The following is a 25907-nucleotide window of genomic DNA, read 5'->3' as shown; positions in this document are numbered from 1 at the left end:
TGGCCTGCAAAGCAGGAAGTATTTACTATCTGGTCCTTTACAGAAACTTTGCTGACCCGCGATTTTAAACCATTCTTAGGTTTGCTTAAGTGAATACTTAAAACACACACACACACACACACACACACACACACACACACACACACACACACACCACCAAACAAATAAGGAGAGAGGAAATGAAAAAGATGAAATGAGAAAATTCTTCTAGGATTTAAAAATTCCAATACATCTTGGTTCCAAGAATCCCTAAAACATGCCAGAAACTCTAGGATGAAACTGAGCTCTAATTCAGTCTCCTCAAGACTCAATTTTAAATAATATTTCATAAATGAAATTTTCTACAAGATGACTTACTCTGGATCAGGAATGTTCATTGAATATGGAACTTGGAAGAGTTAATTTAGAAGGGAGAAACGTGGAACATTATTTATAACCTGGCAGCAAAAATGGCCGAAACCACATTAGTCAGGCAAACTAAGCTGATCTTTCTAACTACAGGTAAAATAACATTTCAAACATTGAAAAATGTATACAATCAAAACTGTACAGAATAAGGGTTTAAGAAACCATTTCCCCTGCTAATTTTTGATGTTTACATGGAACATTCTTCAAGCAGCAAATAACTTACCAATGATCTTGACAGACTGAAAATGATACATCTCTACCACAACATAAATTAATTCTCTTGGTGGGAAATCGCTAAAATAGGCAAGGTGTCAGAAAGATTTCTTTCTGTCCAAAGGAAAGGAAATGATTGCATTCCTTCCAAATGTTCCTATATGAAAAATAATAAACTCTCACTTCTTAACTGTCTCGGTTTCCGTGGGATCCCAAGGCACCCTCACTAATTGAGGTCGTCATGGTTATCTGGTGTTGGCCATGAGTCAGTCAATATTAAGTCATGTGTAAAACACACCCAGGCACAAAACTGCCCCCATAATTCATATTCTATGTGAATAAATACACAAAGAAATACTCAGAAAAGAGGATCACAGAATTGCATTTTCATAGCATTCCTTGGATTCACACAGTAAATGTTACGTGAAGATGTTAGAAAGCAAATCTTCACAGAAGAAGACATGAGGGAAACAAGATGGCCTCTCTAAGGAAACAGACACACATCCGACACAAACCAATTCACCTGCTGTCACAGAAGGACCCTGACTTGCTCCTGAAGAAACGAGCTGAAGACTCCAGACCACGGGCAGAGATGGACATTTACGGAATATGCTGGGTGCATACATATTCCATCACATTCAACTCCCACACAGAACCTATGTAAGAGGTGTTATTAGCAATTTGTAAAGGCAGAAGTTCAGGTAGGAAATCTGGTCCATCTGCCTCCTGCATCTATCCTGCTTTCAAAATGCCCAGTCCTGACAGCACACAGTGTCTGTCAACCACGAGTCCCCCAAGACACCTCTAGAAAAAGAGGTGCCGTGATCAGAGTCAAAATTGGTGCAAAAGTAATGTCTGACTTTTTTTTACAAGAAAGTTTTAGATAGTATTTATTAATTTGTGCCTCTTCTTATAATTTTTTGATGTCACAGTGACTAATTTATACCTTCTTTTTTCAGGTTATTGAAGTATTGTTCATAGTCGTCTGCAATATTTGCACCCATGTTCGTCCCATCTAAAGACCACATTAGAACTGTTTTACTCTATGAGTGTCATAAAGGTGCCCATGCAAGGACGGCAGCAAAGTCTAGTCAGAGCCCTTATGGGGACGATGCAGTGACTGAAAGAAGTTGCAGGAGGTGGTTTTCCCATTTCTAAAGTGGGGATTTCAGTTTGAAAAATGAGCCAAAAGAGGGTCCTCCAAAGAAACTTGATTCTGAAGTGTTGGAAGCTGTTGTCACAGAAAACCCCACCATTACCTCTAGGGAACGTGCAGAACAATGTAATGTAGCCCACACGACCGTGCTACAGCAACTGGAAAGGATCGGGAAGGTTTCAGTAGTTGGAAAATGGGTCCCACATGAACTGTCTCTCCAGAGAATCCACAACAGCGTGTTGCTTGTTGTGAATCGTTGCTTTCACGACACCTTCAGGCACCATTTTTAGGTCGGCTTGTTACAGGTGCTGAGAAGTGGGTCCTTTACTATAACATTAAATGCTGCTGAGCGTGGATCAGTCGAGGAGGAAGAAGAGTTCAAGAGCCAAGAGGAGGACTTCATCCGAAGAAGATCATGTTGAGTGTACGGTGGGATACGGAAGGAATTGTCCATTACGACTGTTAGACAACAATCAAACAATTACTGCTAATCTTTACTGTGAACAACTTTGTCATCTGAAAGCAGCTTGGAACCAAAAGCGACTCTCCTTAGTCAACAGAAAGGGTGTTATCTTCCATCACGATAATGCTCGTGCTCACACAGCTCGACTCACCAAAAATTTCTTGTAAGAGCTTGGTTGGGAAATACTGTTTCATCCTCCATGTTCTCCTGACCTTGCTCCTCCTGATTATCACTTGTTTCGGGGACTACAGAACCATTCTGATGGTCTTAGGTTGACATCAAGAGAAGAGGTTGAAAATGAGTTGGATTCATATTTTGCTTCAAAACCTAAAGAATTTAACAAGCGTGGGATTTATAGGCTAGTTGACAGATGGAATGAGGTTCTAGAAAGCAAAGGAGGTTATATTAACGAGTAAATATTTTCATACTCACGGGCTTTTTCATTTTTAAAATAGACCTCAAAATCGGACATTATTTTTGCACCAACCTTATATTTTAAAGAAGCACAAATTGGGATACTGGCATGATGAACCCCTATATACTCATCACCCAGGTTCAACAATAATCAACACATGGCCATCTTGTCTCATCCATCCTCCACCTGACGGCAGCAAATCCAAGACATCGCCTCATTTCACACATCATAAACGCTAAGGGATTGAAAAGTATCTATAAAACCATTACCACATACAGATTATAAGCAGTAATTCCTAAATAGTTCTTCATGAATAAGTAGATGGATGAGTCAGCAAACTCTACATGGACTAGTAAAGGGTCAAACAGGTGGGACTGAGTCATAGTCAGTCCCTGGTCCTCAGCATGTGCACGCACTCTCTCTCTCTCACTCTTCCCAGCCCCGAGTCTCAAGGTGGTAGGCCCAGCCACTCACCTGTTGGGGTGCTGCTGCGGAATGAAGAGGAGGGGGTGATGGGCGGGGTCACGGGGGGCGTAAGGCTTCCGCTGCTGTGGCGTGGTGGCGTCGACACATTCCCTCGAGACACGGAGCTGGACAAGGTCAGCGAGAGCTTCGGCTGAATCTTCTTCTTCAGAGACTCCTGCTCTCTGCGGGCAGCATCTGTCATGAATCTGAAGGGACACCAGCAGGTAAGTAACTGGGGCCATTTACAGAGCTGGAGGACTTATGACAATTACCTTGAGTTTGACAGATGCTCCCTCCTGGGAAAGGGGCTTGTTCACAGGTCTGTCCCAGTCTTAAAACTCAGAACAGAATCGCCCTGACTGATGTGGCTCAGTTGGCTGAGTGTTGTCCTGCAGAGCGAAAGGTCACTGGTTCGGTTCTAGGGCACATGCCTGGGCTTGGTTCCTGGTTGTGTTTCTCTCTCACATGGATGTTTCTCTCCCTTTCTTCCTCCCTTCCCCTCTCACTAAAAATAAATAAAATCTTCAAAAATAAAAAAATAAGTAACTCACAACAGAATCCCTTTTCCTACATGATGAATTATTCTTCAAGCTGGTTGTTCTAAGGTTTCCCAAAGTCAGGCCCATTTCTTCCCTAGGCAAACCCTTTGTGGGCAACATGCACAGATTCCATCTGTACCCACTGCAGGGTGTCAGTTACAAGACCTCTCCTCTCCTGGAAGGTCCTCTCTGTCAACCTGTAGAAAGCCCACCCATTCTCTATGGTCCCCAACCACTCTTAGGTCAAGAGGACTTCCTTCATAGGTAGGTTAATATTATGGCCTCATTGAAAAATCTGATTCTTTTTTGTATTACTCCAGATTCTCATACTCTTATTTGTGTTTTTTCATTTTTCTTGGTGGCCTGAAGGTCTCATCTCCCTAGTCATTAGCTGAAAGGAAAGGACTCACGCCCCTGTAATCTTTGCTAGCACACTGCCAAGCCCAGTTCAGCCAACACAGAACAACCAATTCGGTCAGCCCACGCAGATTCAAGGAGGGACGAGAGCAGTTCAGGGAGGAAGGTCACCGCTAAGGATCTGTTCCTGTTGTGATCTTATTACTCATAAACACAGAGTGGCTTTTTCTAATAGTTTCATCCTGGAAACTTCAAAATTATTCTTTCAACACTTCCCTTAGGTTGCTAATATTCAAACTTTGTTCTTTCCTCACTGTATAATCTAATATTTCACAAATTCACGATTCAAAACAGTACCTCTTACCTAAAGAGCAAGTCTTTTTGTGTGTGTGTATGTGTGTGTGTGTGTGTGTATTATTGGCAGGCAGACTTTGTCAGCTATGTTTTTGAAAATTGTGATGGAAAGCCTAGTGAACTCAGTGCATGAAAGCAATTAGGTAATAAAACGGGCACTTGTGGGCACTCAGGTCCTCTCTGTTTCTTGCCCTCCCGTCAGTTGTATTCTGACTATTTTAATACAATCTTTATTGTACCAAATTCCAGTGCAATGAAACATGCCGTTTTACCCAACCCAGCGCACATTCTGCCTACAGAGTCCCCTCAGCATTGGTCTTCACCACTCTGAACTGTTTGGAAGTCAACAGATAGTTCCAATGCCTGGTAAAAGCTGAGAGTCGATCAAACACCCAATGAAACAACATTACGATATCGTTACAGTGTCTTAAAATGTCTGCTTTTATACTCGGAACATGAATGGCACATTTCTCGAATGGCTTCTACAATACAACCTAGATACATAAACTGGATTTTACACGTAGAACTGAACTGCAGTAAAAGCTACGAGCTTTGCCTTGAGCGCTCAGGTTTGGTGCTGCAAGAAGGTGATGTTTTATAAAGAAAGGAACAATGCAAAACAGAATTGTTTGCACCCTGTAGCCAGGTACTCGTTTTTTTTTTTTTCCGATGCAAAGCTGGCTCTACTGCTTTTAAAACTTGTTTTTCCTTGTCATAAACCTCTACCCAAAATATAGACTCTCAAAGAAAAGCAACGAACTAGTGTTTTCTTTTATTGTTCTACTAACTGGCTGGCGCTGAGTTTCTCAAATTGGGGTTAGCAGTTGTGGGCAAAACCACAGGCTAAGTGTATGCTTCTTCCAGGAAGACCACTTGTTCTCAGCGTAGGCAGTTCAAGTTAGTGTTTCAAATAGTCAAATGTGGGGTAGAATGAAAAATCTCAGCTTGCATTTTGGTTCAGAGCACGGGACTTGGAGCGGACCAGGCTTCAAGTGCTGGCTGTGTGACTTACTGTGTGTCTGAGACAAGCTGGGAAGCCCCTGTAAACCTTGGCTTTCTTTAGTTTCTGTAAAATGCAAATAACTGTAGGTGAAGGGTTAACATACATCTTTTCCCTGTCTGCAGTAGGATTTGATCGTTGGTTAATTCTGCTAACCTGCTTCGATAGCATGTCATCTATGATAATAGGCAACACTCCTGACTGATCCCTGACTGGTAAACCACACCTAGATTGGGGGGAAGGAGAAATCCGTACAGACTAATACGAAGATGGAGCTTTGGGCTTCCTGAGCGTGGCCATCTTGTACCTGGACGTGCCCCGGCGGGGAACTGGGGGAGTACCCCAGAGTGTTACATCCAGGAGCCTCGTCTCCTCTTACACCTGGGCAGCTCCTGCCCCTGCCTGAGGGACAGCGTGTCTCCTCCGCATCTGAGCAGGCTGCCCGGCACCAGCAACGACTCCACAGAGGAGGACACTGCCTGGCCCGCAAGCAGTAGCTGCCCACTTTCCCTCCGAATAGACCCAGTTCCCACTGTGGCCTCTGATCCTCTTATGAGCCTGAACGTTCATGATGGGATCTAAGGTGGAGTGACCTGTGCAAGGTCACTTTGACGGCTAGTGGCACATCTGGCACCAGAGAAATCAAGCCTCGGGACTGAATCAGACACGCGTACTGTGCCATGCTGCCATGGCGCAGAGACCCCTGAGCTTTCTGGGTTTTGCTTCCGAGTCACGGTTTTCAAAGCTGAAGGGGGTCAAGGAGTCAGAGCTTAGAGTCTGGGAAAATGCAGGGGGATGCACCCAGGGGGTGCACATGCTCGGAGAGTAGGAGAGGGGGTCGCACCCTTCCCACGCCTGCCTGCCAAGGTCTGCTGTGTGGGGCTGCTGGGCCCCTGTGACTGGGGCAGGCTGCCCGTGCCCGCCTCCCTGAGTTCCTCCTGCTCTGCATTGGGAAGTGTTCTAACCTTGCAGCAATGCCCTGGGGCTGGGGGCGAGGGGTGGGTGTCCGCCCTGGCTGTGAGAGCTGAACCGTACATTTTCAGAAATACTGTGAGCCCTGATTATTAATAAATTATTAAAAGTGAAATGATGTGTACTTATGTGAACTTATAATTAAAGTATTTTAAAGACAAAGGCAATAATACTGAAAACTTATTGGTTCTTGATTATCTTACTGTATTTTTTACTATTACCTATGTTATTGAGGTTATTTCCATTAATATCATCTCTGTTTGGTAGAAAATATAATGGTGTGCTACTGCCCCTCTCTTTCCAACTCTAGTCAGTGATGCCTTGTGGGTAACTTGAAAATGGCTGGGGTGGAAACATTACAGCATGAAAATTGGCAAATATTACAAATCAGGGCTTTTTCTCTCTCCAAAAGTCAGTTATAAAACATTTACCAGTATTTTAACTTTGTAGTTATTTTTTTTAATGAGGAAAATCAGCATTTGAACTAGGCACCCTTGCCTACTCTCTAAAGGAGCTAATTGGAGAAGAAATAAAAAATGGATAAAGAAGGCTTCTTTCCTCTTAAAAAAATATAAAAATAATACATCTCATACTCACCACTCAGTTTATAAGGAAACAAAATTGCTAGAAATTTTGAAGTTTCTTGGTTTCCAGATTCAACTTATGGCTGATTTTTAGGGCATCTTCCCTCTAGTATTGCGTTTCCACAAATAGAGAAAACTAACCATTTCTCAAGGGGGAGAAAACCGCCGTCACCTGAGGGTTCATTCACTGTTGACTAACAGCCTGGAAATCTGCGGTCAGGCAGAGCCATGTTTTCATTTTGAAACTGAGACTGCCGTAAGATTAATTTGAACCTTCCTACAAATCAGAAAGGCCCAAGCTACTCTAATTTAATATGGTCATTTGTAGTAATATTTGTTATTGCTTGGGGAAGTACATATTCCTTAAGTAAATTTTCAAGACTGCGTTATAAATCTTCGAAATCCTCCGACCGCAACGTTCATTCAGTCTGACATGTTAAACGCGGAAACGCGAATGCAGCACCACAGGGGGAAATGTCAAACTGCTGGTCCAGGGAGACCAGTTTCAACCACAAACTCGGGAAATTTATAGAATTCATTGAAACCTGGGCAGAGACCCCACTGCCACCTCACTCCGCAGCCAAATACCCAAGCCTAAGTGTCCTGCTGGGGAAAAGCCACTTGGCTTTCCCGGGCCCTGGAGAACTGAGCGATGGAAGTGACCACTTGAAACTTGAGTCTCTCTTACAAAACCTCGAACAGAATCCAAACTCCGAGATGTGTGGTGTGGTTTGGTTGTTATTATAAGACTCTGGAGAGGGCGTGTGATCCAGGGGCCCGAGCTGTGGGTCAGGAGCCCGTTCTGGGAGGGGGAGGCGTGCCGCCTGCAGAAGTCCCAACACTCTCCTTTCTGGCCCTGCGTTTTCTGCTTGTTAAAGCTGAGGAGTTTGGGGTTTACGGATACATGGAATAGATCACCCCTAGGTTCCTTCCCACCTCCAACTGTCAGTGAGTCCAGCAACAGTATCAGGCAGTGTTTTCCAGACTTTACTTTTCTTTAACCTCAATCCATTATAAGAAACGTAGCTCTATTGGGAGCCAGTACATACATACATATAATTAGGTTTTCAGTCTGCAATTTTGACATCTCCAAAGCTCTAAGACTGAAAATTTTTTATAAGTTTGACAGTAAAACTCATTGGGAGACAAACCCTAATGTGAATGAACTACTTAAAACCTACTTTCAACTTTATTTATTGTATTTAGCGTGAAGACTTATATGCCTCACTGCACAAATATTAATGTGTGTGACTACAGAGGACAACCTTGGACCCTGTAGGGAGTTTTATGTAACATAAAGTAATTGTACCATATCACCTTTCTAAAATCAGAAAAATTACAAAACCTGTCTGGACACAAAGACAAATTTTTTTAATGTAAATGTCTGAAACAAAAGTTTCAGGAAACACTCCTTACTACATGCGATATATGCCAACGTTTTTCTGTTTCATTTCAACAAAATCTCCTGGTCATGACCACCACACCGACTTCTTGATCTACTAATGTAAGACATGGGCTCCAGACTGGAAACTTCTCAGGTAGCAGTTAAGATGGTGGGCTTTAGAGGTATATTCTTTACATTCTAATACCTGCTCTATGCTCTCCAGCTATGTGACCTTGGGCACGTTACTGAACCTTTCTGTGCCTCAGCTTTCTTCCTTGTAAAAGGTGACAATAACAGGGCCTATCTTATAGAGCTGTTGGGAAGGTTGAGTTGATACATGCAAAGCTCCTGGAACAGGGCCTGGCACTTTGTGCTTGACAAACATCCGGTTCCTGGTGCACTTGTTCTGGAAATCCTACCTCACCAATATTTCATCTCTGACACTCACGTCAGCAATGTGGTTATGTCTGAGCTGAATCACTGAGGATTAGGGTAAGTACTGCCATCATGAGCCCCACTGGTTCTGAAAGCAAAGAGCCACCTTCCAGGGCTCTGCATGCATGACTATCTCTGTAATCGTAGGTCAATTCCCAAAGGAAGCTCTAGTAGCTAGAATACAAACAGAAGGTTCCTCCCCTTAGGGACAACATGCTGGGGGCATCTCTAAACCCACACCCCTCCTCCTCTTTCCTTTTCTGCCTCGATTCTTGAGAAGAATGGAACTGAAGAAGACCTCGCTAGCAGGACAGGCAGCAGGAGATGGTTCAGACAGTGGGCTGACAAAAAGACATCGGTCTCTGCAGGTTAGGCCTGCGCGAGAGGTTCATGGGCCGCGCAAGGTTCTGACATGGTCCACAACCAGACCTGTGCAACGCTTCACCTCCAAGGGCTCCGTGTCAAGTTCAAAGGCTTTGCTCTGCTTTCTCAGTGGCCCTTTGGGCACTGCCATTTTCCACGGAAAACAAGTCTGTGAAGCCCAGTACACCTGAAAGAAGCTGCCGGGGGCTGGCAGGGGGACCCGGAGAGTCCAAGCACTCCCAGAACTGGCACTGCTGACTTGACATGGTCACAACTGATCTTGCCAGCAGAGAGGCCATGGTGTATTCTCTCCTGTACCTTGATGGCTCTTCTATCCTCCGCCTACGACTGTGTGCCATCCAGGATGAGGGTGAACAGAAAGCCAGAGAGGTGGCAACACTATTCGCAGGGCATTCAAATACAGGCCGTGGCAACGGCCATGGGAATAACGGGCACATTGCAGCCTGTGATCATCTGTGGCCCACATGTCGGAGATCTGGCTGCCCTAGGTATCCAAGCCATGACGGCTTTCAGAACGCACATCTGCTAATAAATTCATGGGGCGGGGCTTCTTGTTTTTTAGCAGCAACTTAAAGCCATAGGGAAGCTGAAGGGGTATTTGGTTAAAACAGTTGGCCAGTGAAACACGAAGGGCAAGCAGCAGGCTGAGTCATCGCTGGGCTGCGCCTCTTTGTTAACAGCCTTTTCTGGTCATCTGGGAACTCAATAAATGTTCTCCATTTCAGGAGACAAAAGAGAATGTGGACTCCCGAATAACACCGATTTCAGAAAGTCTCTAGTAATGGTCGAAACAATCGTGTGTTTCACTTCTTATCTCAGTTATTTGTGACTTCATGGTCTGAGGCCTACGGGGTGGATTTGGAAGCACCATAAAAATTTCTGCAGTGTCACCAAAACGCTGAGCCTCTTTTAACATGTTGCTATTAAGATTTTAATGCTAAATAATAAAACCACAAGTAGCACCAGGAAAAAACCTACACCATCTAATCAGATCAGTTTGGCCCTTAGCTTGGAAGGGTTTTTTATGTGCGTGTGATTTTCATCTGATATTCACAGGGGTGATGGACATAATTTGTGAAGTACCCAGCCAATGAATCGAATTTTGTGCTTGGGTACCAAACCGAAACTTAAGATTTATTGCATTAAGTGAGATATTGTTATTTTTCCTTTTATCTTTTCCTTACTTAGTTTATAACTGCCACATCCATAAGGATATAGCTCCTGGACTTTGAAGAGTTCTGGTCTAATTCGCACAAAATAAACTAACATGAGGGCAAGACAATTTCATATCAAATGTTGTAGATAATGTTGCTTATAAATGTTCACTTTATTTTGCGGGACAGGGAGATGAGAAAAGAGAAGGGGTTAAGAAAAAAAAAGATCTTTCTTTTATCTACTTCCTTGACAATCATATTTTCTTTCTTTTTCTTTTTCTTTTTAGGGTAAGTACAGTTAATTTTTATATATTTTAAATCCGCACCATGAGGATATGCTTATTGATTTTAGAGAGAAGGTAAGGGGGGGAGAGACAGAGAAGGAGAGAAACATTGATTGGCTGCTTCTTGTACGTGCTTCAACCGGGACAGACCCAATGGGCACGTGCCCTGATTGGGAATCGAACCTGCAATCTTTTGGTGTATGGGATGATGCTCAAACCAACTGAGCCACACCAGCCGGGGGTTAATTTACATTATTTATAGTACATTGTAGCTTAGATATTCTAAAACTCTTAAAAATACTTATTTAATAACTAACATTGGAGTGCCAATTTTTATTGCCAAGTGGTGTACCTTATCTAACTATCGTCCATTACTAGACTCTCATTCAAAAGAAAATCATTTTAACATAAAATATAGGAAAGACGGTCTTGGTATAAAATAATCCTTTCTTGGGGAAGACTGTTCTTTATTCTGAGATTATGATAATAGAACAACACAGAAAACTTAAGTTATTTCTGAGATGCAGGGAAGCTACAATATAGAATTTATAATTATTTTGTAATCACAGATCTGTACATTGCAAAATACCCAACTTTATTTTCTATCATCACCATAGCTAAAAATTGAGTTTCAAGGAATGTTGATCAAAATGGAACTATTAAATTTAGGAGAAATCATTTGCAATATTCTGGGTAAACTGAAAAGATGTCAAATAAAAGAGCACCCAATCCAGCAGCTGCTTCTTCTCAAGAGCTGGGAGCAAGGTGAGAGAAGCTATCCTCCACAGGGAAGGCGGCCCGGAGGCGTGGGGGTGCAGGATGTTTCCTGCTCTTGGCCTCACATGCCCCAGGGAACTTGGGGGCTGCAGACCAATGGAAACATCCTCATGAACAGCACCATTCAAAGACTAGTAGCTACTCTGTAAATGGTACTTTGGAATGATTCTTTTTTTTTTAAACCCAATAATCTCTTTTCCAGAATTTTAGCACTCAAACGAAATTCATGCACGGAAGCAAAATAACTGCAATAATGAACAAAATCCCATTCCTGAATACTATGACTTTGTATATTCCCAATAAATACTGGGTATTTTCTCACAGCTAGAGAACGATATCGTTAATCTACCTCAATGAAAGCTCTGGTTCAGATTCAGCAACCACTACTTTAAGCCGCAGGTCAGCATAAATTATCAGTGAAGCAATTAATTTTGATTTACTTCGGCCTGGCCAGAATAAACCATGGTCTTTTTCATGGTCAATACCAAGAAGAAAAACCACTTCTGAAAACTACACCCACAAATCTCTGGGTTTGAGACCAACTGGAATGTCCCTCTCTTGGCAACTCTCTACCATCCTTTCCATTCCTCTTCTACTTTCACATAATTAGGAATAACTTTGGCCATTTCTTACACATGGTTTTCATTGCTAATTTGACATCTGTGTAACAACCAATGAACAAAACAAAGAAGATGCATTTTATGAGGTTTTGTGGTACAAGCCTACAAAAAGCTTTTGAGTTTTCTTGTTTTGCCTCCTCTGGAAGTAAATTAAAAGAGTTATTTGAGGTTTCCACATCAGCTGCTAATGAGATGATGCCTAATCTCCCCATAAGCTTGGAGAAGTTTAAAAACTCAAGAAAAAATTAGACTTAGAGTCTCTGGAATTTTTATACCAGTATCATTAAATGGCTGTGAACACAGGCTGGTGGATTAAGGTCTAGGTTCTAAAAACAAATTCCTCACCTGACTTACTAGGTATTCGAGCTTGGGCAAAATTGTTTACCTTCTCTGGTCTTGGGATTCTCTTTTATAAAACAGAGGTAACCCTAATACCTACCTCTGTGGAAGCTATTATCAAGATTTTATTAGATAAAACACATGAAAAGCAGTTTGCTCAACAGAATATTCCCATATATGTCAGGAGGCCACTCAGAGTCTTAGTATTTCCACTGGTTTGGCCCTATGCTCCTGACTCTCGCCTAGGAATTGGGGTAAAAATGGAACAGCCACCTGACTGGGTGATTCCTACACAAGATGCTATTTGTTTGTGAAACCTTATGCTGTCCACAGATGGACTTAGACATCTAAGTCTGCGATCCAAAGTCCGTTTCCAAAGAAAAGTACTTCTCTGCTGCTGCCGTGACATTCTACTGATGTAAACACTTCTGACCCGGTAGGCTGGGTGACAGTCAACATTCACTAAGGATAAGTGACTCCAGGTGAGTCTAGCACCAGGGGATGGGGTACAGTGGGGGGGGCTCTGGTTAAAGGTAGAGGACTCTTTTTTTCTTTTTTTTTAATCCTCACCCGAGAACGTTTTTTCATTGCTTTTACAGAGAGAGGAAGTCGGGGTTTGGGGGAGAGAAACATTGTACATGCCCCAACTGGGGACCAAACACGCAACCCAGGCATGTGCCCTGACCAAGAATTGAACCTGGGACCTTTTGGTCTATGGCAGCAGTTCTCAATCTGTGGGTCGCGACCTCGTTGGGGGTTGAACGACCCTTTCACAGTGGTCGCCAAAGACCATCGGAAAACACATATATAATTACACACTGTTTTTGTGACTAATCACTATGCTTTAGTTATGGTTGGGGGTCACCACAACAGGCGGAACTGTATTAAAGGGCCGCGGCATTAGGAAGGTTGAGAACCACTGCTCTACGGGATGATGCTCCAACCAACTGAGCCACACCTGCCAGGGTGGTAGAGGACTCAATATAAGAGGAGGGCTCAAACGGGTAGGTTTGTTTATACCAGGGGTGGCCCGTACAGTGCCTCTAGTGCCACTTATAATCCACTCTGCCAATGAGAGCCATCCCAAGTCAGTCACGGCACTCTTGCCTGTGCTGCTTAAGATTCAGCCTTAGACTCTTCCTCATCATCGTGCTCCACAATGACACTATCCACTGATTAAGCTGACAGTTGTCGTCCCTGACTTCTATATGCTTCCCTCCAACCCTGCCAATCCACTGGTATTTCCACAAATATCCCAGCCTAGGCATTCCTAACTCAATTGGTCCACTTTGTCCACTTTCAGAGAATCAGGGAGCAAAGACGGCAGACAGTAAACATGGCATCAGAGAGAAAGCTTTGTCCAAGACAAGAGCTGTCCCTACTAAACACATTCAGACAACTGTACGTATTCATAAGTACAAGGCCAACTGCCCGTTCACATGTATTTGCGTGCGTATATGACCCACTTATACACAAAGCAGCAGTCAGGAGATTAGCAATGTTTAGGAATAGAGTGGCGCCAACAGCATTTTTCCTTAACTGGATTCATCCAGCCAGCCAGTGAACCTGTTTTGGGGGCGAAGTCAGTTTTGTGCCTGGGCTGCCCCTGCACCTTTGGGTCTGTAAGTCTATAGGTATCACAAGCTAACAGTCTTCAAGATTCATGGGCCTTGGAAACGGATTTTTTGGAAGTGATTTTCTTCCCTTCTGTTGCAAGTATTCAGTTAAGCTGCCCCTGGACTAAAGGGCTTGGTGTGCCCTGTTTTCCAGGAGGGCTGGCACCTGGTAAATGTGTTCAGGTATTTGGTGCATACGTCTGAGGACTGAATAATCATTGTTAAAAAACTCAAAGGGATGTGAACCTTTATGTGTCTCTTCTTCCTGTTTGAGATAACCCAATGAGATTGGGAATTCTAAAGATACTTGGAAAACTGTAAGCTGTTTGTAAAGGTTGGGGTGGAAAGGATGAGGGGACCGATGAGGGGATAATTTTTACTAGAGATAATTTAAAAAACACACGAAACAAGAGAGACTGGAACTGCCACATTATTAACCTCTGCCGTCCTTGTATGACTTTCTCCCTGCCTCCTGCCTCTTTAGGCCGTGGTCATTCACCTATTCCTTGTCCTGCGTTCACAATCACTTGAAAAATACATAGAGATTAAAAAAATGGAAGAATAAGAGGAAAAAAGAAAAAAATTCAACATAGTCCCTGGGAAATACCTAACAAAGATTCAAAATAGACTAATTTGGTCTGTAGCATAACTGCCTCTCTCTGACACATACACACACAGTTGAACTAGAATGTTTGAAAAATTTGAGCACTGTCAATCACAGTATATACTATTGAATGACACACTGAAGGTTTATTAATTTGGAAGGTCTGAGCCAATAATTCCCAACTCTTTCAGCTATGGGGCTGTTATAATGTCGAATGGTGTACTGCTTTGAATGTTATAATGGTACTTCTGGTGTCTTTTAAATTAGGGAAGAAAAAGGAATAACACAAAAACTACTAGTCAATATGGCTTTGAAATTAATTTTTATAAGATTCCCTAGCTACCTTCCCCCCACAAGTTCCACCCCAAACTGAAAATTTACAGTTTATTTGGGGGAAAAATGCAGGGTGTGTATGTATGTGTGTTTAAATTTTTGAGGAATGTTACTATACTTAACTGCTAATGAAGTATTTCTTGGAGGGGCTTCCAGCCCTTCTGTTGATTTACAATGAGCAGCCTTCGTTTGTATGCCAAAAGCATGCACTAATCCTTAGCATCAGCTGGTTCCCAGAAATACACGTGCCCCCACAATTCTGTTTATCCTGCTGGTTTATTTAGCAAAGCTTTTCTTCTCAGAGAGTGCAGGCCTCCATTTTAGTCTGGCCAACCTGATTATCCCAAATCCCTAATTAGTGTAATTAAAGCTTTGATGGATTGCAGCCTGGATATAAACCATGCAAACCCCCTTTAAACTTGGGGCTTGATGAGTGTGTAGGACTGGTCCATGCCAGAGGGCTTCCTGTTGAGGGACTGAAAGCCCTGGACACCTCAGCACCCAAAATCCAGGCCATGTCTAATGGCCATGAAACCTCATCAGGTTCATGCATGCAAACCAAGCTGCCTCCCGGTACCTACTGGGGGGGCCCATACAACACCTCTCAACGCTCCTATTGATGCTAGCTAGCCTCATGGGGATTTTTCTTGCTGGAAACAAGGCTAACGACCTAACTAAAATAATTCCAAGCAACCTAGGAGACTCTTGCTAGATCCTGCAGGGCACTCTTGTATTAACCCTTCCGCCAAGAGAAGTATTTTTCCAATAACCAAACCAAAAAGGTCTATAGCTTAAACCCACAGTACATTTAGGTGTTTCCTACAATGTGCAAACTGACCCATTCTCAAAATGACTCTGCTTAGTGTTCACATTATCTAAACTTAAGATGGATATCTGGAAGTTAATATTAAAGAAGAGATAAAAGGATCAATGCCTTTTTTTTTTTTTTTAAAGCATTTTCACTATGTGTTATGCTCTGCTAGATGTCTTGTACCTACCACTTACTGAACCCCCAAACAACCCTGTCAGGAGGTTATCCGTCTCCTTTTACAGATGACAAAATCAAGCCTTCGAGATGTTAGGTAGTTTGGCCAAGAACTCACAGCTAATGAAATTCCACGGGAATGATACCAAGCAAAAGTGCTAAAGATCTGTAATGTCCAGTCCAATAGCCATTAGCCACGTGAGGCTATGGAGCACTGAACATGTGGCTAGTGGGACTGAGAACCTGAATTTCTAATTTTACTTCATTTTGATTAATTTAAATGTGTAGAGCCACAAGTGGCTAGTGGCTGTCATGTTGGATAGCACAGAAACAGAAGATTTGCATCATCACAGAAAGTTCTGTCGGCCAGTGCTGTTATAGCGGAGAAAAGTTCCGTTATGCTTTGTAGACTGGGTCTGAAACAGTGGTGAGACATTGGAGGGGTATAAACAGGTCAGCAATCTAGATTTAGGAATCTAGGAGTCGCCCGAAGGGGAAGAAAACAGGAGGAAAGTACAGGAAGGGACAGGAGGGACAAGGGTTAAGAGAAACTTGGGGGAAATGCCTACGTTGCAGACAACAGGAGGAAGAGGAGCCCCCAAAGTCACTGAGGAATAGTGTTTAGTTTCTAGCTCTTTTTATATAGTTTCTTAGTTTATAATTATTTTCTTCAGACTTACTAATTTATTTCTCTTGTATTTTTAGGTGGGCATTTGGGTAACAAGTATGTTGCTTGAGACAGAACCTCTGCCTTTTGTAATGAAAAAGTACATTGATTCAATCATTCGACTGATGCAAAGACGTCCTCCCTGTGAGAAAGGCCGGCATTTATGTCCTCCGGCTCCGAGGTCCTCCAGCTCAGGGCCGGGTACACTATGTACAGAAAGTTGTTAGCACGGGACACAGCATCACGTGGCTTTGAAGCAATGCGCAGGAAATGGTTCAATTTCAATTTCAAACTGTCCGCAGACCACCTTAATAATGAGGCCCCAACAAGCTGCCGAAAGAAAAGCTCTGATGCAGGTCCCTGCTTGGCAGGGTACTTTGTGATTTGCCTCCCAACCTCCCTTGCAGTTGCCTGGGGGGTATGGTGGGGGTGGGGGGTGGGAGGGTTCTTCCTGAAGTTATCTGATTCTGCATGGCTTACTGTAACAAAAGTCACCCTGGGAGGAAGTCCAGTCCTTTTCCTTATTGGGAGCGAAAAGTCTGCCTACCATGCCTTTGCAGTGAGGAATTTAGTAAGAGACCGAACTGTTTTCCCTCCGACAGGGTGAGAGAAATCCTGGGCCAGTTTACCCCCTCCCACTGACTTCAGAAGGACATTTCTCACCCCCTCTCTGTAGATGGAGGCGGTGAGGCAGAGAGGGCGGATGGAGGAGGAGGGACTGAGGACACCAGCAAGGCCATCAATGAGCCCGCTACCAAGATGGGTAAAGTGCAAATGAAAACCTTGAAATTCAGCTTTCTGAAAAGCCCACTAAAACATTTCCTTTTTTTTTTTTTTTCCTATAGAGTTTACATGAGGCTTTGGTGAGTGCTCAGTGCAAATGGCCCCCAAATGCACAAGGCAGAATTCTGGGAATTAAACGCATGCAGACAACGCCCGTGTTGCCTATTAAAACCGGGGAGAGGCTGGAGGCTGCCGCCAGGAAGCTCCCAGTCTCCCCATCCGGGCTCCTGAGAGGTGCAGGGAGCCTTGGCAATCCTGCAGCTGCATTCACATTCAGCTGGCATCTGCCTCATTTATGCAATTAACCACGATGTCTCTGGTCCACATTACTCCCTGGGAGAACATGAGGAATTAGTGAGGAGACATTTTATCTTTCAGGATATGGGGAGCCATTCAGAGGGTGATTCACCAAATGGAACACCAGTGCCCCTGGAAGAGTTCATTCCTCTCCTGCGGGTCCCTGAGAACATGCCTCATCAGGCCTAATGGGACCAAAGGAAGGTCATTACCAAATAGCTTATATGATTTTCTCCCTTCTGGGAGGGGTAAGCAAATTGACTTCTTCTGATCATTTTATTGAAACACCTCTACCACCACAATGCAATAGGACACATCAAGTGCAGTAACACAGAACGAACGATAGGAACAGGAGAAGAAGCAAGGCAAAAACAAGGCTGGGACACAGCACGGAGGCAGAGACGGGGCCACGACCCATCGGGGTGAGAGCGCCCTAACACACAGCTGCTATACGGGCTGAATGTTCTGACAATCCTTGTACGTTGGAAGGTTCGGAATGAATGCAAGCAATTTCAGCAGCTCTGCAGTGCGGGACTGGGCGTGTGGTATTCCATTCAGCACGTCTGTCTTCACAGAGGTATGCGGGCTGAGGGAGACAGAGGAGTAAGACAGGGTCCCTGCTCTCCGCATCCTGCCAGCACCTGGTACAGGGAGTCGGAGGGAGAGCACAAATGATTCTAAAGCAAAATATGGGGAGGCAGGGACGCTGAAGGCGGCCGTGTGCGGTTGGGCCAGGGTCTTGGATATTAAGAACGTCAGCTTCTGCTGGTTATGTTTGTATGAATTCTGTGTGCCCTCTGCTTCCAGAACACATTTCTGACTCCCTCATGTGTTAAGAGTGACTGAGGAAAACAGCCTCACATCTTTACTAAAAATGGAATATCCTGCTCACCAGCCAAGGACCAAAGGAGCATGTGGCCAGCATTGGCCCTGCCGTTCTCCCGTATAGATGAACCACTTCTTAGACAGGACTGGATGATTTTAACGCTCATTTTCACACGAGCATCTTTTAGAATCTTAGATACCTGTTCAACCTTGACTCCATCCCATGCAAAACAGTCCCACAGAAAAGGGGCCTTTGAATTTCCCAAGAAGCACAGGGCTCCTCTGGCCTTTAGAATCTCCCTCTCTGGGTACCAACAGAACCTTTATTTGTGGCAGTCACCAGAGAGCTATTTACTTCATGAATTTTAGCCAGTGAAGAAAGGAGCCCTCGCTCTAAAGCAAGGCTTAGACACAGCCGCAGTAACCATTTTAGCTACAAGTTCCTGGGGAGTGTTTACTCTCAGGATGGTCCCTTCAAGCAGGCCCTATTAAAAAAAATAATCACCATCTGCTAGTCTCCCCTCTTTTTTATTAAACTGGTTGTTAATTACTGGTAACAACTAATTTCGCCTGGATTTTATTGAGTAATTATAAAATAAACAGGGGAGGATATCAAGCTTCCTGCCCTTGCTGAGGGCAGGAATTCTCTATAATGTTATGTTTCAAAAGGGAGCTATAAGAAACCACCAAAGTCCATTTAATATGGTAATTGTAATTCTCAAAATTCATCCTTCCTGTGGTTAACGAATACCTTCTTTCCGCTTAGCTCAGCCTGACTGCATCTTGGGTCATTAAATACCAAACTAGTTTTCACCCGCTGGTAACAACAGATCTTTCACAGCTTATTGCCTAATTAATTGAGATGCATAATGGGATCACTACAACTTTTTAAAAATTTCATATTCCAGGTACCCTATAACAACATGATATTATTGCAGAGTAAAAATGGAGGGAGTTTAAATGTTTTGATTAAACAGGTTGATTATCCTGGATCAGGTAAAGTGCAAAGTTTTACTAATGTTTTTCAATTACAACATTTAGATTAACATTGGAAACAAGCCATTAATTTAATAACATGCTCATCCAAAACAAATCATAACTCATTTCTTTTTACTGCAAAAAGTAATTGAGTAATGAATAATGAAAAGGCAATAAATATGTTGACTTTTTTATTAATACTCAATTTTGGTTAATAAGGTAGCTATTAAATTTGAAACATGGACTTGATTTACTGACTTGTTCAAGATAATGGTGAAATATTATCTAGTGAATACCAGGGTCCTTGCAAGAGAAGATCTTGATCATGAAACAATCTGGAATTCAAGTGAAATTTCAGTACACGTTTAGAACCATTTGACCTCGAACTCTTATACCTGTACTTTACATGCTCCTTAAAAAATGTGTGTGTGTGTATGTGTGCACACACAGGCATGTGAGGGAGAGAAGTAGGAGGAGGGGCCGAAGAGAGCTTTCCACGTTGCTCTGCACACCTGTGAGTTGGAATTCTACGGTATTGGTTTGGCCCTTCTGAAACTCTTTCTAAAAGGACTTTGTAATAAAATACCAAGAAGACATTAGTTACACCTAAAAGGTGGTCTGTACCCTAAGCCTCACACTCAGCATTTTAGTGATGGTTCAGCGAAAAAATAAACGCAACCCATTAAATGTAAAGGGGACTAATGGAATAATTTTCTTTCTCCTCTTGCAAATATTGGGTTGCCCAAGAAGTTCGTTTAACTCTTTTTCTGTATGATGGCTCTTGTAGTGCTTAGTTGTCTTTAACTTCATTAGAAACAATTGGTATATTGTATTGTGACAGCATTAAAAAAAAAAATCAAAATTGGTGAATTTTTGTGCAGCCATTTTAATACTGAAGATGGAAGAAAATAATGCTACATTTTGGTATATTATGTTTTATTATTTCAAGAAAGGTAAAAACGCAACTGAAACGCAAAAAAACAAAACAAAACAGATTTGTGCTATGTATAGAGAAGGTGCTGTGACTGGTCGAACATGTCAAAAGTGGTTTGTGAAGTTTCTTGGTACTATTGACACTTTGGCCAAACAACTTTTTGCTGTGGGGCTGTCTTATGCATTGGAAGATGTTTAGCAGCACTCCTGGCCTCCACCCACTAGAAGCCAACAGCAGGAGACAGCTGACATACTCAAAATATCCAATCAATAAAGTTATTGGTGAAAACGAAAAATGTGTCTTTTATTTTATGGAAAAAAGTAAACAGACTTTTTGGCCAACCCAATAGGATTACAGTTGATTCTTCAGTTATCACAGTAGTTATGTTCTATAAAGTTGCTGCAAATACTGAATGCGTGAATACTGAACCACAGTGTTGCAAGTATTGGGTTTACAAAGAAATTTAGTGAACAGGTGAATTCACAAATTCTGAATCTGCAAATAATGAGGCTCCACTGTACCTTATACTACAGGCATATACTTCTCATTCACCCTTATATTCCATTTGCTCATCCACTACAATTCTTCTTCACTTATAAGACAATCTTGACCCTCTTACAGGCCCTTCACGCAACTGTATGGGCCAGAACATACGTAATTTATTTAGGAAAGCCCGGAAAACTATTGGGAAACACTAACTTTTAGAAGAATTGAGAAAGTAATTAGAGCTTCAAGAATATATACTTTGGGGACATTTCAAGTTCTTGTCAAACATTTTCTTATTACTACATATTTCAAAGAAGGGCTTTATGTCACATTAAGAGACATTAAGTAACATCCTGGGTTTGTATAGCTGCAAATCAACAATGACATCTTTGATATAAAGGATTTAACAAAATATTTCTTGCCTGTTATCTTCAAGGGAAGGATATTCACAATGTAATCTCATGGGTAATATGTAACACCGCTCCCTAGTAGAGTTAAGATTCAATTAACAATTTTTAGTAGTTATATCAGGATCTGAGCCAGAGGTCACAAATTGATAGCCTTACAGAATGCTGGTTCAAGATTAAAGAATGAGACTTCACATGCCAATCCAGACTTCCAGATCCCATTGAAAAATCAGCAGCTCTGGCATCCTCGGGCCCACATTCCTGCATAGCAACGATGAGCCGAAAGCAAAGAACTGGACTCCCACACAGGGGCACATGGGCTTCCAAATCTGCTCCCTGTATTTCTAGGACCCTGCCAGCTCCACTCGTTGAAATCATTTATTGGACATCGTTAAGCATTTGAATTTCCTGCCCCTTGCCTTAGACATACAAAACTTCAACAACACTTATTTCAACAATTGTTTATTAGATGCCTACTCTGTGCCAGAAAGTGTTGCTTTCTGAGAATAGTCAAATAAGCCTCCCTCCAATTGGGAGAATTTAAACTGGGTATAAAAACCAAAATCTCAACAAACAAAGAAGCAAAAGATTCTCAACTGGGGAAGGGAAGAGATGAAGCTTTAAAATGTCAAGGAACAATAAGAAATGGATCCCCCAGGAGGGAATTGGTTCATGTGCACAAGCGTGTTGGGCAGATATGAGGCAAAGAGCCACAGTGGCATTTGTAGGATGTGTTGGCTGTGAGAATGTCACTAAAATTACTTGCACAGGAAGATGTGGATTCACTTGAGTTAAACATAGAGGGCCTTTTGCTTTGGTACATGCCTTCTTTTAAAAGACCCCATGATGGGTTTATTTTTTTAAAGTATATTTTATTGATCATGTTGTTACAGTAGCCCCAATTTTTCCCCCTTTGCTCCCCTCTGCCCGGTACCACCCTTCCCTCCAGCAATCCCATCCCCCTTAGTTCATGTCCATGGGTCATGCATATAAGTTCTTCGGCTTCACCCTTTCCTCTATTACTCTTAACTTTCCCTTGTCTATTTTGTACCAACTGATTATGCTTCTTAATCCCTGCACGATATCCCCATTTCTCCCCCTTCCCCTCCCAGCTGATAACCCTCCAAATGATCCCCATACCTATGATTCTGTTCCTATTCTGGTTTGCTTAGCTGGATTTTCTTTTTATTTTTTAGGTAAAGTTGTTGATAGTTGTGAGTTTGTTGTCATTTTAGGGTTCATAGTTTTGATCTTCTTTTTCTTAAGTAAGTCCCTTTGACATTTCATATAATAATGGCTTGGTGATGATGAATTCCTTTAGCTTCACCTTGTCTGGGAAGCACTTCATCTGCCCTTCCATTCTAAATGATAGCTTTGCTGGATAGAGTAATCTTGGTTGCAGATTGCCTTTCAACACATTGAATACTGCTTGCCAGTCCCTTCCTGCCTGCAAAGTGTCCTCTGAGAAATCAGCTGATAATCCTATAGGCACCCCCCTGTAGGCAACTCTCCCGCCTCTCTCTTGCTGCCCCTAGGACTCTCTCTTTCTCTTTCACCTTTGGCATCTCAATCATGATGTGTCCTGGTGTGGTCCCCTCTGGGTCCAGCTCGCCCAGGACCCTCTGCTTCCCAGACCTGTATGTCCATCTCCTTCACAAAATTTGGGAAGTTTTCCTCATTTTTTTCAATTCTTGCTTCCTCATTCTGTACTGGTTGACTGTTTTTTTCTTCCTTATGTTCCAAATCATTGATTCGAACCCTGGTTTCCTTCCCTTCACCATTGGTTTTGTGTGGATTTTCCTTTGTTTCACTTAGCACCGCCTTCACTTCTTCTCTTATGCGTTTGCCATACTCAAGCATGTCTGTCAAGCCTGTGAGCATCTTGATCACCAGTGTTTTGAATTCTACATCTTTTAGGTTGTCTAGCTCCTCATCTGTGAGGTTGGCTATCTCCTTGTCACTTAGTTCTCCCACTGGAACCTTGATCCATTTCCCCTTTTGGGCCATACTTTTCTGTCTCCTCATTCTGACAGGTTCCTGTGTTTGTTTGCCTCCGCGTCCCAGGTAGAGCTGTTGCTCCTGTTACGTTGTAAGGGGTGGAGCCTTAGGTATTCTTCAGTACAGGGCAACCTGTTTCACCACGTTGGGGTGCTATATGTGGGGGAGGGGTCTGAGAGGGAACAATGCCACCTGCCCAGCAGTCACCCCTTTTCCAGGCATCTCTCCCACTTCTGCACCGAACTGCCGCCCCTTTAGTTGCTGCCCTGGCCATCGTTCCCAGAGTGGGTGGGTCTGCAGACCTTCTAGGACTGTGGGGGCCCTTTAAACGAGTGGATTCTGCTGAGAGACCGGCAGGTTCTGCCTCCACTCCAACCCCCACTGGTCTACACAGTCAGAAGCAATGAGGCTTGATTTTCCCCAGTGCTGGGACTGTGACCTTCGAGGTCCTGTGAGTAGCTGGGAACGCTCCCCAGATGTCCCTCCTGACTTTTTAAAATGCGTGACTGCACTTTGCCTGCTGCTGCTGCCGCCACCACCACACCGCATCCTCTCCGCCCTGGCTCCACCTCTCCTACCTGTCTAGATCAGTATTTCTTCTTTGTATCCTTGTTTGCTGGACTTCCATGCAGTTTGATTTTCTTGAACTTCTGGCTGTTTCTAGTTTTGACGTAGTTGTATTCCTTCTTAGTTGTGGAGGGATATGCAGCTTGTCTGTCTACTCCTCCATCTTGGCTGGAAGTCCTCCCATGATGGGTTTTGATTGGCCTTAAGTAGTCCTTCGAGGCTCACCTGCACCTAGGAACATGTATAGATCCACCTGCAAGGGGGCCAATTTAAGAGCTAATGTGTCCTTGTTCTGGGTTCATAGCTGACTTGGTTCACGTATTCTGTTCTAAGGAGGGCCTAGTTATGCAGGGGTGTGAGCACAGACCTATCCACGGTGCGCAGGAACTGAGACAATGGGGCCCAGACAACAAACCTGAGCTTGTCAAATATCCTTTTTTGAATCTGGAGCTCTCCCTAACACTGAGCTGTGTAGAGTACAAAAGAATAAAACTTTGGTATATGAATTTGTATATAGCTAGAAAATCAATGAGCTGGCAGAAAGAGCTACTTGTACAGCCAAAAGGGGTCTTAGAGTAGAACAAACTAGCAGGGGGCAGTGATTCAGTTCTGTCTGGACCCCAAAGAAGAAGACACCTTCTGAGAACTGTGGCAGAGCAGAGAGAACACTGCTGGAGAAGAGAGTGGAACTTTTGTTAATACAGTATGGCTTTGCTGTAAGTAATCTCATCAACACAGGATTCATTATTGACAAAAACGTTGGATAAAGGGTAATTTCAGCACAGTGAGTTAACTCAGTAGCACCCAGGACTCAGGTTACCTTCTGTTTGTTCTAGCATCCCTAGCATGTTGAATGCTCACCTCCTGGTTGCAAAAAGGCTGCAGCATCTCCCATTATCACATGTTTCGATGGGGCCATGCACTTTTTAAAAACAATGAGGACCTTTCCAGAATGCCTTCCTCCACCTTCCATACAAGCATGTTTCCCCTCATATTTCACCACTAGGCCTGCATCACTTTATTAACTTTACATCAATCAGTGGCAAGGAGAATGGATTGCCACCATTGGCTTAGACCAAAGTCTCTGATTCAGGTCTGAAGTAAAACTCACGAATGTGCATTTCTAACAATTTCCCAGGTGTTACTAATGCTGTTGGTCTGAGAACCATTGAACTTAGACCAGGAGTCCCCAACCTCTGGGCCATGGACCAGTATCGGTCTGGGCCTGTTAGGAACCAGACTGCACACCAGGAGGTGCGCTTGAATCATCCCGAAACCATCTCTCCACCCCCCACCCCAACTAGGTCCATGGCAAAACTGTCTTCCACAAAACCAGTCACTGGTGCCCCAAAGGCTGGGGGCTGCTGGCTTAGACTCTCAAGATTTCCCAGCTGAACAAACGTCGGACCCCTCCAATAAATGAGATGGGGAGTGGGGATTTTGGGTGCAAATCAGCGAACTCTTTACGGATTATATGTCTACTGAAACACTGTTCTGAGTACTTGCAAGTGTGGAGCTTGAAGAAGACCAGCAACTTGTACTCCCAGTTTCCTAGCAGGAAGCTAAAACCAAGCAAAGTATTTTAAAATCCTCAGAAGGTAAACTAGAGATTAAGCTATAATCAGCTTGCATAAGAGATAGTTTTATTTACAGAGTACACCAAGTGGTGTATTCTTTCCGAAGATTATACAGAAAGATGTGGCAGTCCCTGATGCTGTGGCCTACGTATCTCTGTCTCCCCAGTCCAGTCACACGATAGGGCACGGCCATGTGACTGGATTTGGCCAGTGAAACATGCGGGGCAATGACAATGCACACTGACACTTCCTCCTGCTGTAGTGATCATGGAATGTGGAACAAGATAAAGCCCTTCTCAGACTAGGCTCCTGTGCCACTGAGATGAGCCTCCCTGGAATGTAAGTGAAACAAACTTTTGTTTAAGTCACTGAGATTTGGAGGTCATTTGTTAAAGCAGTAAAATCAAGCCCATCCTAATATAAAGTATACAAAATTTTTATACCACATTTACCTGACTCCATTACATTTTTATCATCACTTCAGCCAACATTTATCTTGTGTGGATGCCAATTCCAAATATAAGATCACCAGGTTCAGTACTCAGTT

At 43.2% G+C, this 25907-nt stretch overlaps 1 protein-coding gene across 1 annotated transcript in view; it reads right to left on the bottom strand.

Annotated features, from left to right (window-relative positions):
• JAZF1 (JAZF zinc finger 1) overlaps window positions 1-25907 on the bottom strand; it is a 318390-nt gene that overhangs the window by 42558 nt on the left and 249925 nt on the right. The window contains exon 3 of the mRNA XM_090287075.1: window positions 3130-3326. Within this exon, the coding sequence (XP_090143201.1) occupies window positions 3130-3326 (197 nt within the window). The remainder of the gene's footprint in view (window positions 1-3129; window positions 3327-25907) is intronic.

The sequence above is a fragment of the Furipterus horrens genome, unplaced genomic scaffold, assembly GCF_987537825.1.
Source record: "Furipterus horrens unplaced genomic scaffold, mFurHor1.1.pri manual_scaffold_9, whole genome shotgun sequence".
NCBI classification, from domain to species: domain Eukaryota; kingdom Metazoa; phylum Chordata; class Mammalia; order Chiroptera; family Furipteridae; genus Furipterus; species Furipterus horrens.
Note: the sequence above shows the minus strand (reverse complement) of the source record. Positions and strands in the feature narration are given on the sequence as shown.